At 37.0% G+C, this 13,813-nt stretch overlaps 1 protein-coding gene across 4 annotated transcripts in view; it reads left to right on the top strand.

Annotated features, from left to right (window-relative positions):
- Positions 1–13,813, top strand: part of SHTN1 (shootin 1) — a 100,860-nt gene that overhangs the window by 53,593 nt on the left and 33,454 nt on the right. For all 4 annotated transcript variants that reach the window (XM_032608757.1, XM_032608761.1, XM_032608759.1 and 1 more), the window contains 4 exons: positions 2,279–2,425; positions 4,776–4,929; positions 6,727–6,826; positions 11,253–11,335. In XM_032608757.1, coding sequence (XP_032464648.1) covers positions 2,279–2,425; positions 4,776–4,929; positions 6,727–6,826; positions 11,253–11,335 — 484 coding nt within the window. The remainder of the gene's footprint in view (positions 1–2,278; positions 2,426–4,775; positions 4,930–6,726; positions 6,827–11,252; positions 11,336–13,813) is intronic.

Below are 13,813 nucleotides of genomic sequence, written 5' to 3'. Positions count from 1 at the left end.
CCACAAGGAAGAAACAACGAGTTGTCTGCCTAGCTATGTTAAGTTTTTGTATTTCCTCAACATAATTTCAATTTTTGATGACTTCCCTGTACTTTTTGAGTATATAGTTTTTGCTATTTAGTGTAGTTTTTCTTTTCTCTGTTTAATGGTGTGGATACCTTTTTCAACATGTAGTCCCAATATACTGTGAAACTATTATGTAATTCGTGTTGTTTTCAGACAACTCAGCTGATGATATTTTAATGTCATTTTGGAAAAAATGAATTATTAATAACACAACATTTTCTTCTCATTCTTTGAAAAGATTTAGGAGAATTTCTCTGAAATTCTGATACCAATGATGTTATTTGTCTGGTAAGGGACCAACTTAATAACTCTAACCAACAAGTTCTTACTGTAGCTAAAAACCAAATTCATTAGTGTTTGGTAACTGAATTTTCTTTAAATACATCTTAGAAAAAGCATTATTTAGTGTTTTATTTTAGTATCTTAAAGTCTGTAAAAGGTAGTCTAGTGACTAATATTTTTCAAGTTACCATTATTATTGAAAGGAATTTCTTTTCTGTACATTCTTTTCATCTTATATTGTAATTTAGGGATTGTTACAGGGTTTTGCAAAAGAAATTCATGTTGTTAGCACCCCTAAGACATATCTTTATTCTTTTCTCTCCAGAATAACAGAGTTGAGATAATTTATAATCATGTAAAGTTAAGCAAGTGTTCCTAGTGTTACACAGAAAAGGAGATCTATCCCTTTTCCCAAGAGAGAACCAGAGTACAGAGAAGCAGTGCAGGGAGAGTAATAAAGCACCCTTGGCATTGATGGTCACCTGTACCCTGCATTGTCTTAGTGCTGAGCTCCCACCTCTGTCCTGGTCAACCTCGCTGACTGCTTCCTCTCTGTTTGCTCCTGGCCTCTGAGCTCTCTTGGCAAAAGGCCTCACTTGTTGGGGAGCCAGAGAATGTCACTTACGTCGGCTGCTTTTTGCTGGCCTTTCATGTTGACTCTGAGATATTTTCTAAGATACCAGCAAGGGACCCCAACCAGTTAAGTTTTAAGAGGGAAAAATGTATTAAAAATAATTTTTTAAAATAATAGTAACCTGAAATAAGTCATTTCAATTAAACCATTGATCTCAAGCTTAAGATACTATGATGTAATACTGATTACTCTTCCCTAGCGTGTGGACACCTCCCGTCTCACTTTTCTCCAGCCTGGCACTTGTGCGTGCGCACACATTCATTCACGCTCTATCTATACCTATTCTTACAGAGAAATGAGGTGTTAGATGGAGGAAGAATGTAAATTTCACTTGAAAATGTTGTTGCTCTACTGTAAGATAAGCCTGATATCAGAATTTGAAAAACATTTCATGCTTGGAATCACTCACTGGCTGACTTGTGTAGGGTATTAAGGAAAAGAAATAATGGGTGAATAGAAAAGAATGTTGCCTTCAATCATGTAAAGTTGTCAAGATTAAGTTAATAATATATGTAAATTGTTTTATAAAATGCTCAGTAAATATTAATATACCTTGTTCCTTCTCCTCTTTACCCTCTTACTGTTAACTACTTTCGTCACTGGGGAAAAACTAATTTAAGACAGAATCTTAGGTCTAGTAGATAGCAGAGGATGGAGATTAGCCAGATGAGCATGAGCTTATAAATCAGACAGATCTGGGTTTAAATCCTGATTTTGCTACTCACTTGTGTCTTTGAGAAAGCTGCTTAACCCCTCGGAGCCTCAGTTACCTTATTAGTAAAAATGGGGTAATAATAGTGTCTACTTGACGGTGGTGTTCTAAGGATTAGATGATAAAATGTATGTAAAATGATTGCCACTGTATCTATCCCATAGTGTTTAGTGCATTTTAGCTTTTCATTGCAGATACATTCGACTCACAGGATTGATATAAGGATTAAAATAATGTGTATAAAATATTTAGTAGAGTACTTGGCATAAGTTCTTGATAAATATTAGCTGCTACTGTTAGTATTAATGTACTTTAAAGCAATAATAAATTATTAAAAACTGCAGTGTAGGACTAAACTCTTGTATATATACTGTGCTGAGGCAAGGGTAAAGGTTCTAAAGATTATATAAAAGTTATGAATGAAATCATAGCAATCATTACTTCTAAAATCATTATACTATAATTCAGAAATTGCCTTTAACTTTTTAATAAAAACTCCACATACTTTTCCTTTTGTTCCAGTTTCAGTTGAGGAGATGTGTGAGAATGATTGGTATATACATTTTTATAATTAACTTTTGCAGATGTTTATTGAACAAAACAAGCTAAAGAGACAAAGCCACCTTCTGCTACAGAACTCTGCTCCTGACCAGCAGCTTTTGAAAGCTTTAGATGAAAATGCAAAACTCATACAGCTCCTTGAAGAAGAGAGAATTGAGCATCAACAAAAGGTACCAGATTTTCTCCTGGAGTTTTAATACACACACATACTTAGATTGAGAAGAGTCAGTCCAGTAGCTCATAGTTCCATGTTTTGCCTAAGTGACTAAGTCTTTCCAGTCTTTTCACCTTTTAGAAAAAATAACTACCAAATGAATTTAATTTATAGTATCCAACTAAAATTTATGTACTGCTGTAGGCTTTATAATGATCTTTAAACTGTCCAAAGGGTCAGAAGAAGCGAGGGAAAGAGATACAACTCAAAAAGAGCTTGGATAATGCAGTTTGGAAATCCACATTTCCAAGTTGAGTTGATTGTGTTTTGGGAGACTACACACACTAGGAGAGTGTATTGTGTAGTGGTCTCAAAGAGCTTGTTGGAGGGCATAGGTTTTATTCAAAGAGGGAGGAAAAGTCCATGTTAGTAGTAATTATTTGCTTAGGGAAAATTTGTGATTTTGTAAACTTGCACAGATCTATGTTTAAAGACTTAAGTGGTTATTTCAATTTGTATGAGTAGAGCTATTCCAGCTGACACAGCCTACCTGTATGTGCTAGGCAGAAAGGATAGTCACCGTGGTGGGTGAGAAAGAGAGGCAGAGAGGAGGAGAGGTGAAGAGGTGGAACAAAGCCTTTCAAATTAAAGAAACCACTTGAGAAAAATTACATCAGTGTTTATACTACTTACAGTGTACCTAGTTTGTGAAGGAAAGGCTGTTAGCTGCCATTTGTTACCACCTGTCGAAGTCTCTTTCAGCAACAATATTGACATTTAATCCTTGGAAGTTCCTGGAGTTTTTACCAAGTTGGTTGTGAGGTAGAGTTAATTTTTTTTTCTTCCATAAGAAATGTTGGCGTATATGTAGAGAACCTCTAGATGAATACGTGGTAACTGTGCTTGCCCCTGGGAAAGAGGCCTGGGGAGTAGGATGGAAGGGAAAGAATTTTTTTTGTCCCCATATGCAGGAATTACCTTTTTTTTTTTTTTGCGGTACGCGGGCCTCTCACTGTTGTGGCCTCTCCCGTTGCGGAGCACAGGCTCCAGATGCACAGGCTCAGTGGCCATGGCTCACAGGCCCAGCCCCTCTGTGGCATGTGGGATCTTCCCGGACCGGGGCACGAACCCACGTCCCCTGCATCGGCAGGCGGACTCTCAACCACTGCGCCACCAGGAAAGCCCAGGAATTACCTTTTCAAATGAAGGGAATGAAAGAAGGTTTATTTTTATTTAGCTTATGTTAGAAATTCTGGTTCTGAAAAGTTCTACTACTGTAGTTAACTCATGTAGTAAATAATGCATGCAAGAGCCCAGTAAATTGTATTGAGGATGGGACTAAATTGTTGTGTATGTTCCTTGTTGGGGTAGTGGGAAAGGTACTGAAGATTAGGTAAAAGTTACAAATGAACTTATAGCAGTCAGTACTTCTAAACGTATTATACTATACTATACAATTATTCTGGATAATCTTTCAGGTATGTGGTTGAAAACATTTCTTACCTGTCTGTAAGTTCCCTTGCAGATTCAGCAATCTTTAAAACACAGCTGTGTTGTTTTTATGATTAAAATAAAACAAAATTTTAAAATACAGAAAAAGCTAAAGCAGAAAATTAAGATTAGTTAAAAATCCCATATTTTGGTACATATCCAAACTTTATATAAATGTGTAGTTTTATGAATATAGGTTAAACGGAATCATGCCAAGCATATGGCTCTATAACCTGATTTTTTTTTCATTTGGTAATATATATTTCCATGTCAGTGTATAGTGAGGTTATGTGATTTTTAAATGGTTGCATAGTATTTCATTTAACGAACATAACTATAATTTATTAAATCAGTAATATTGGTGGACATTTAGGTTATTTCCAAGTTTTCCCTGTTACAAAGAACATTCTAGTTAATGTATTTGAACACTTGTCTTACTATTTCACAAATTCTAAAAGTAGTATTACTGAATCAAGGGTCTTTTCTTCCTTATATTTTTTTAAGGTTTTTGATATTTGTTACCAAGTTGTCCCACCAAATTTTTAATATTACCTGAGTTTTTCTTTTGAAAATGGGCACAAAGGCGTTAATCTGTTTTAAATGAATTTGTTACTTAAATTAAATGAATATTTTACTTTTTCTACTCACATTTAAAAATTATCTGGGACATAAGTCTTCAATAAGTTTATACTGAATTACATTGCTGCTAGTGATCTTAAGTATTATCTGTATCCTAGGATTTGTGTAGTTTTTCAGATGAATTGTAATCTCTTTGCTATGAAGTGCAAAGTAAAAGGGAAACATTTATTTTTCCCCTTATTTTCCTTGACAGAGGAAAAACTGTCACCACATAAAAGTCTGTTTATAACTTATAGGTCAAAAAATTAGAAGAGCAGCTACAAAATGAAACTCTCCGCAAAGAGATGCACAACCTCAAACAGCAACTGGAGCTTCTAGAAGAAGATAAAAAAGAATTGGAACTGAAATATCAGAATTCTGAGGAGAAAGCTAGAAATTTAAAGCATTCCGGTAAAAGCACTGAGTAGCCTATTATGTCTTATTATTACTATGTGAATCTCTCATGACCAGTACATTTACTAAATGCTATAGAAAAATACCAAGATTTGTTTTAAATTTCTTCATTTCTGACTATTGTAATTCATTAGAACGGTCGCTGTAATCATGTGATTCACAAATATTTAGACTTCTGTTTTGGACTCACAGCCTTTATGAGCATCACATACAGAATTAAGAGACGGAGATATCATTAATGTGGGGAGACCAAAACTTCAGCATTTCTCAGGGCTTCAGAGATGAGTGTTCGTTAAATACTTATTTTATTCATTTTAGGGTGCATTTTTAAAAAGAATTAAACTTTTTAGGTTTATACTACCTTCATTTTCAATGTCTAATTATGCACATGAAATAATACTTTCAGTATCACACCTAACGATAAAATGGGCAACAATATATATATTAAATGGAAAAACTTTTAAAACACCAGGAGTTACTTAAACGATTTATTCATTCAGTTCTAGAAGGCTTAACAAGAATGTGTGAGTTGGATTACTACTCAGGGATAAGTAATAAGTTTCTGTTGGAAAGTAGGTAATTTAAGGGGGCAGGTTGTTCCCTTTATAACAGCTTCAATATTCACTTCACATATTTTTGGTTAATTTTATACTAGAATTTTGAAATCTGTACAGAAAAACCAAGTAGGCTTTTTCCTTTAAAAAATATTCAATGCTTTCTAATCCACAATGAAAGTGAATTACAATTTATTTTTTGAAATTGATCTAAAATTAAGAAGTAGTCCATTCTTTTTTGTTATTGTCTGCTGTGTGTGTACCCAGCCATACCCAGTATCCTAGGGTGCTATAAAAAATGTAGAAGAAAAGAAACCATGCCTTTTGTCCATGAGGATCTCAAACTCCCTTTAGAGAAACAGACACATGCATATGAAATAACTAGAGGATTCTTGGTGTCAGGGAGCCTGGCCCCCACTGCTTATTTAAGTGTTGACGGTAAAAACAAATGCACAAATCATTAGGGTAGTCAGTCATGGAAAGTAGAGTGACTGCGCAGAGGGAGAGCTATTCTTGAGTGCGGTACCTGTAGCCCATTAGAGCCCGATTAGAGGCATTCACATCTGTGATATAAATTCAAATTGAGTTTCTTGAAGTCAGGAACTGTGTCATGAGCAGCACTGAGCATAGGCTCTTTCACATTGTTGGAGCTTAGTAAGAACTTGTTTCATTAATGGCTTGAATGAATAAATTATATTTCCAGAATGCTCTTCCAAAGAGCAAAAAGTTTCTGAGTTAAACACTTGAGAGTCTGAGTCTGGTTAAAATCCAGAACTCTAGGATTTGCAGTTTTTGAAGGAGATTAAGTGGAGGAGGAAAGTATGCTATTAAAATTCATTACTAAATGTCATCTTTAAAATTAATTCTTGGTCTGTATACTTTAAAAGTCAAGTATTAACAATTTCTTAGTGTTTGAGTAGTAAATTCTATTGTTAACAAATATTTCTTCAGCCTACTCTCAATCCTTACTTCCCACCCATCCAGCCATTGTCTTGATTTATTTTTTCTTTTCCATAGTTTGTATATATAGCAAAAAGATGGTAAATTTTTGGTAACATATATAAGGTCTCTCTTACTGATGATAAAAAGTTTAAAGGGTTCTGCAGTTTCATACTGAAATTTCTAACTTTGCTTTAATAAAAGAACTTGATTTTGAGAGTGGTTGTTTTTTCCTTTACACGTATATAAGGTGTTAAGTTGCTTATTTCAGCTCTTTTTTGAATGCTTGCTCTCTGTGCAGTCGATGAACTCCAGAAACGGGTGAACCAGTCTGAGAATTCGGTACCTCCCCCACCTCCTCCTCCACCACCGCTTCCTCCTCCCCCTCCAAATCCTATCCGGTAAGCATGTCCAGGAAGACTCCTTTGCATCAAATGTTAGTCCTTGTCAGAGAAACTGAAGTTTATGCTGTTGGTACCCTTTTTAAGCAATACGGGCTTAGATGCATCATTTTGAGGGGCGTGGTGGTAAAAAGTATGAAAGATAGCAGCAGGTGTTTCAGAGAATTTTCTGAAGGCCAGTATATCATTCCTTTCTTGTAACATATAAAGACATCTTGTGGCCTACAGTATTCTTCTGTTGTAGATGTTTAGATTTCATGTGGATGTTCCAAACCAAGGAGCTAGACATCTAAAAAAATTTTTTTGATACTTCAGTTTTAAAACTTCAGTCCATATCATTAGGATTTCCTTTAACTGGAAGATCAAGGAATTTTGAGCTTCTCCAGAACGTTTTCATGTTTTTCTCTCACTAACTTGAATTTGAAAAACTATGCTTTGTTCAGTTATTTAAAAAATAAAAGTACTGAACTAACGGAAACCTAACAGATCTACTTTAAGCCACTGAAGTAGGTAAGGCAAAATAATTTTTACACGTGATCGATCCAAGAGTCAACTGAAAGAATTTCAGGTATTTTAAATTCTTTCTGTCCTGAGTAGCTAAATCTGTAAGAGATATTCTGAATTTGACATTTGTAATAGGAAATTCATCACTTTGATTTTTTTCTAAGGTCTAGAATTTTGAGCTTGATAAGAAAGGTCACTTCTGTCTGTGAGGAGGGATAACTATTAAAAAATGATTATAATCTTGCTGTTGGCCTTTAATTTTTAGTCTCTGAAACCTTGAGAGCCCTTAGAATTAAAAGTAAAGTATAACCTAAATAGAATATTTTCTCAAAAAGCATCCTGCAGTCACATTGAGAAATGAAAGTAGGACTCAGACTATGTATATCTAAAGCATGAACTCTTATAAGGCCCGTTAAAGAAAATTTTCATTGAATAACATGAATGATTTTTATTTTAAGATGAATTTAAGTAGTATAAAATATAATTTCTCAGTAGAAAGAGATTTTTATTTTCTGATAAGGAGTACTTTCTTGTCAAAAACATATATTTGCATTTGTATTGAGTTTCAATGGACTTTGAATCCACTAATCAGGGTTTTCCAACTTTGTTCCTGAGCTGTTTGTTTTACCCTGAAGTAGATCATGGATAGAAGTGGAAGTGGAAGAAAAAGACTAGAGCCTGTGGCTTCTTTAAGTGGCTTTATTGCTTTCCCCTCCTCTTCCTGCTCATTTGACTTAGAGGACAGATGGGAGAGAGTTAAGAGAGGAAAAAGGCATTATCTTGGTCATTTTGTAGTAATGGAGTGAAAGGACAGGTCCTGGCCAGGTGTGGCTCATGGGGAAAGGGTAGGGTATATTAGTGTATTAGGGTTCTCCAGAGAAACAGAACCAATAGGATGTGTGTGTGTGCGTGTGTGTGTGTGCGTGCGCGTGCGTGTGTGTGTGTACATGTGTACATACACATCATATACATAAAAAGAGAATGTATTCTCAAGAACTGGTTCACATGACTATGGAGGCTGACAAGTCCCAGGATCTTCAGGGTGAGTCAGCGAGCTGGAGACCAAGGAGAGCCTGTGGCATTGTTTCAGTCTGAAGGTCACCAGGCCAGGAAGAGGCAGTGTTTCAGTTTGAGTCAAAAGCAGGACAGAGCAGATATCCTAGTTTCAAGGCAGTCAGGCAGGAGGAATTTTCTTTTACTTGGGGGAGGGTCACCTTTTGTTGTATTCAGGCCTTCAACTGATTGAGGGAGGCCCATCCCACATTAGGGAGGACAGTCACTCAGGCTACCAGTTTAAATGTTAATCTCATCCAGAACCCTCAAAGAAATACCCAGAATAATGTTGGACCATTTATCCGAGTACCCCATGACCCAGTCAAGTTGACTCATAAATTAACCCTCACAGTGGGTGTGAAGAACACTTGAAGAATTTCAAGGTGAATATTTTCCACCTGGGGCAGTTTTAGCCAGAGGTTTGGATGATTGGTCCCAGATGTCTTGTCCTGGTCTTCTCATCTGTCCTGTGAAACTCACACTATCTATTGATACTTTCTCTTTAGTCTAAGCAACATCTTGACAGTTCTTTTTAATATTACAGATGATTTTCCTGTGGACACCGTATCAGTCTTCAACTTATACTTCAGAACATTTAAAGCTAGCACTTGCTCTTATCTACTTAGGTGGTTTGCAGTGTTGGACATATATTCTTAGTTCATTTATGTAAATACATACAACTGTTCTGAGCAGTACAAATAACTTCTTGCTTTGTAATCTTTGTGTACAATAATACACATTCTCAAAACTTCTCCTCAGAACCAGAGATGGGATCATTACAGAATGAGGAGAGGCCTCTGATTAGTGAGAGCCCTCCCCAAACCCCACCCTTCTATGGAATGTTAACAAGTAGACATTGAATATTCTGTCTTCAGTTGACAGAATGGAAAAAATAAAGTTTGCATCATTTAATTCCCTCACCTTATGGATTACAATGTACTTGTTTTAAAGTTCTGTGCAAATTAGAAGTTTTGTGAAAATAATTTAATTACATTTTGGGCCACTATGAGCCCAAAGAAGACAAACTAGATGAAGTTAAAAGCTCAGTGACCGATTGTTTCCCAGTTGGTAAGTCCTGGAAACTTCACAGGGTAAAGTAGGATGTAGCACTTTCTTTATGCTATGCTTTGTGGGAGATTGTTCAGTATGTGTGAGAATTTTAAGAAAAGGCAATTAGGGAGGGGATTAATAATATAACCAAAGATAGAAGTAAGAAGTGAAAAAAAAACCTAAAAATGATAGTGGTTAAGGAACATCAAGTTGTTCTGTCCTCAGAGCAAATAGTACTGTGTATCCAGTTGCCCCTTTTTCTGGAGGCAGCATTATGCCTCTCTTCCCAGTTTGTCTTCCTCAGGACTGTATTTTGTCAAATCCAGTTTACTACACTGAGGACATTTATAATGTAGTTGAAAGAATTTCAGAGTTCTTGATTCATTTTTTTTTTTGGTGGGGGCGATAATATATATGTAGAAGTGTACACAAACTTATGTACAGTTTAAAATAATATAAAATGAGTATCCACGTAATCACCATCAAAATCAAGAAACAGAACAAAGCTAGTACCCTCAAGTCCTATCCTTTTATCCTTTTCTTAAAGAAAAGGGTTTTTTTGCCTATATACATATCCCTAAACTACTGTAAATACATATACGGTCCATTTATGACTTTATATAATTGGAATTGTAGTGTATTCCTTTGTGTCTTTTTCTTTTCACTTTATATTATTTTGTAAGATTCATCCATATTATTTTATGTAGCCAAAGTTCATTCATACTCATTGATACGTAACCCACTTTATGAATGTCCCAAAATGTGTTTATCCATTGTAATACTGATAGACATTTGAGTCATTCCCAGTTCAGGGAAGTTATGGAAATTCTACATGAACATTCCTGTACATGCTTCCTGGTGCACAAGTGCTTGTATTTCTGTAATATATATGGAAGTTGAATCACTAGCTCATAGGATATGTCTATCTTCATGCTGAACAGTTTTCTAAAGTGGTGCTATCAATTTATACATCTTCAGTTTGAGAATTCCTGTTACTCCACAAACCTACCAACACTTGATATTATCAGACTTAAAATTTCTTGCCTATTTGATGAGTGTGTAGTAAAACCTCAGTGTGGCTTTTATTTGTGATTTCCTAATAACTAAAGAAGTCAAGAACCTGTTTGTTTGTGTGTTGGAAATTTGGACATCCTTTTTTATGGGGTTTCTTGGTTTTGTCCTTTTTTTCTGTTGGATGTGTGCTTTTTCTCATTGATTTGTAGAGTTTCTTTTTATTCTTTATGATGTCTTTTAATATATGGAGGTTTTAAATTTTCATGTCAAATTTATCATGATTTGGATTTTACACAGATTTTTGAAACATGGACCAGAGAGACAGTGGTCTGAATATATGTTATCCCTGAAGTATCTGGTCTGTGTTGTGCAGATTCAGATGTTTTTATGCCCATATTTCGCAAATAGATATTTACGAAAGCATCCCCTAATTCTTTTGTCCTTCCCTCTCCCTCAAATGTATTACATAGATAGCTGTTTCTGAATTTTAAATATGGATATTGAAAGGTTTTCTCTATCTATTTTACTTTGCAGATGTCTCTGCATAAAATTAGTAATAATGTTAGCAGCCCCCTTCTCCCAGTAACTAGTTTGGTTTTTACACAGTAAAGGGATGAGACATCTTTCTCTTTCTTAAAAATTTAACAGTTTATTAAAGTGGAAAGTAGGCTACTTAAATTCTAGTTATATATTCATGCACTTAGAGAAGAGTTGGATTTTAACTGATTACTTAGAATCTATACATTTTATTTCTTGGATCATAAGGCATCCACTAATCCTGTTGATCTTTTTCTTTCTCCTAAAGATCCCTCATGTCCATGATCCGGAAGCGATCCCACCCCAGTGGCAGTGGTGCTAAGAAAGAAAAGGCAGCTCAACCAGAAACAGGTAATTCTCACCCCACCCTTTTGGTTAACTTTTTGTTGGTGGTGTACAATTTTTCAACAGTAGACATACTTGTTAGCTCTTTGACTATGAACAGATTGTTGGGGAGAAATGTGAACTTAACAGCTAGAAGAATGAACCAAAGAATAGTCATTGTCTTCACGTAGCTTACTGTCTAGAGCGGGTAAACATTCACACACATACTGTAATGCGAGGGATGCTGGGAAATGTGTTTTCATTAAGGGGTGAGGTACTTTGGGGTGTAAAAGAAAGAGAGGAAGTAATTCCAAATGAGGATTTGGGGAAAGGTCTTAAAGATATATATATAGGCTGTATTTTCTGTGCTATACAATCACCACTCCTTATGTTTATTTTTTTTAATTAGTTAATTAATGAATTTTTGGCTGTGTTGGGTCTTCGTTGCTGTGCGCAGGCTTTCTCTAGTTGAGGCGAGCAGGGGCTACTCTTCGTTGTGGTACACAAGCTTCTCATTGCAATGACTTCTGTTGCGAAGCACGGGCTCTAGGTGCTCGGGCTTCAGTAGTTGTGGCACGTGGGCTCAGTAGTTGCAGCACGTGGGCTCAGTAATTGCAGCTCCTGGGCTCTAGAGCACAGGCTCAGCAGTTGTGGCGCATGGGCTTAGTTGCTCCTCGGCATATGGGATCTTCCCGGATGAGGGATCGAACCCGTGAACCCTGCACTGGCAGGTGGGCTCTTAACCACCGCGCCACCAGGGAAGTCCTGGGGAAAGGCTTTTTAGAGTTGATAGCAATGAACTGAGACTTTGTCAAGCACTTTCTGTGTTCTCTCCAGTGCTTTGTACTGGAGATATAAGACATAAAGTCACATTTGAGTGGGGCAGATAGGAAGTAAACACATAATTACCAGTGTAATATATAATTATTTAAATACATTTTTTTGATCAGTACTGTGGAGGAGTGATTATCAGTACTGATCTAAGAGATTATGGAGGTGGACTACTGATGTCAGCAAGTGATATTTAAGCTGAGTAGTTGTGGATTTAGAAGGTCAGGGTATATATGGTAAAATAGATCACATAGAGGGGCAACAATTCAAAGGTCCAGAGTGGGGAAGGAGCTTGACATATGAGGAAACTGAAAGAAAGTTGATATTACTAGAACATGGGGTGCAAGAGAGGAAGTCTACTAGGTAGACAGGAGCCAGATTCTAGAGGCGGTGGTCAAGATTTTGATATTTATCCTAAGGGCAGTAGAAGTTTAAGTAGGAGTGTAACATGATGAGATTTGTCCTTTGTAAAAAATTACACTGGCTGCAGTGAGAGAACAGAGAACAGACTGTACAGGAATGAGAGTGGATGAGGGAAGACTGTTGCACTCATTCAGGTGAATGTTGATGGGGCTGAGATGCGGGTGGTAGTAGTAGAGAGAGAAAGAAATGGATAAATTCAGGAGCTGTTTAGGGAGGTAAAATTCACAGGACTCTGTGATTCTTTGGAGAGGGAGAAGCGGAGGATAATAGGAAGATATGGGGATGGAGAGAGAAGAGGTTTCCTGCTGAGCAGAGGCCCCAGGTCGGTAGGTGCAGAGTCAGTGCACAGAGCTGTGGGCAGTTTGATGTGGACCCACACTGAGAGCAGAAGCTTGAAATGCTGGCCCCAGATCTTGGGCCTTTATGCCTGAGGACCATAGAACCCAAATTAAACTCAGCAGTGTTTGTTCAACCTGTTTTACTTATGGAGCATGGTAGGTTAGCCTGGTTCAAGCCCAAATGGGTGCAAACTTCTTGGCCCCCTTTTCCTGCCTCCGGGTCTCCTTGCCCCGCCCCAGCCATTTTCATACCTCTGCAGTGCCGTGTTCTCAGATGCCAGGTCTCATTATGTTGTCCTACATCTTATCCCATTTCTGTGCTTCTCCCTGCCTCAGAATAGAATCTCAAACCCTGTCTGCTTAGAGATGGTTCTCTGCCTTTACTCTAGCCTCATTTCTCATTACATCTGTTTCACCTTATGGCTGGCCCCTAACGTCTAAGCCTCCTGTGCATTTGTTCCTGTCTTTCCTCATTCCAGAATTGCCCTCCTGCCCGTCCTCTAGCAAGGTACTGTTCTGATTCCATGTCTCCCATTCAGGTTTCAGCATATTGTCTGGTGTGTTCCCAGTCTCTTCCTCCTCTTCCTTTATTTATGAGTATTAATAATCCAGAATGAATGGCTCATTAATGTGTGTTGCTATAGCAGTTTACTTCAAATTTTGTTACTGTGAGGATTTAATGTCCCACCCCCCCAGCCTCTGCTCTGGTGTTGGGGTTATTTCCACATCTCTCCCCCGAACAGATTGCAGGCTCTGTGAGGGTTTACTTCTCTCTGCAGCCTCCCACAGCTTTCACGCATATTGAATGAATCAAAGTTTAGACTTGGTCTTTTCTTCTTAGCAAGAACCTTGCAGCACCATTACAAACGAAAGCTGTTTGATTTTATCATCTGTATGAACTGACTTTCTGCCC

Source organism: Phocoena sinus, chromosome 16 (genome assembly GCF_008692025.1).
Source record: "Phocoena sinus isolate mPhoSin1 chromosome 16, mPhoSin1.pri, whole genome shotgun sequence".
NCBI lineage: Eukaryota > Metazoa > Chordata > Mammalia > Artiodactyla > Phocoenidae > Phocoena > Phocoena sinus.
Note: the sequence above shows the minus strand (reverse complement) of the source record. Positions and strands in the feature narration are given on the sequence as shown.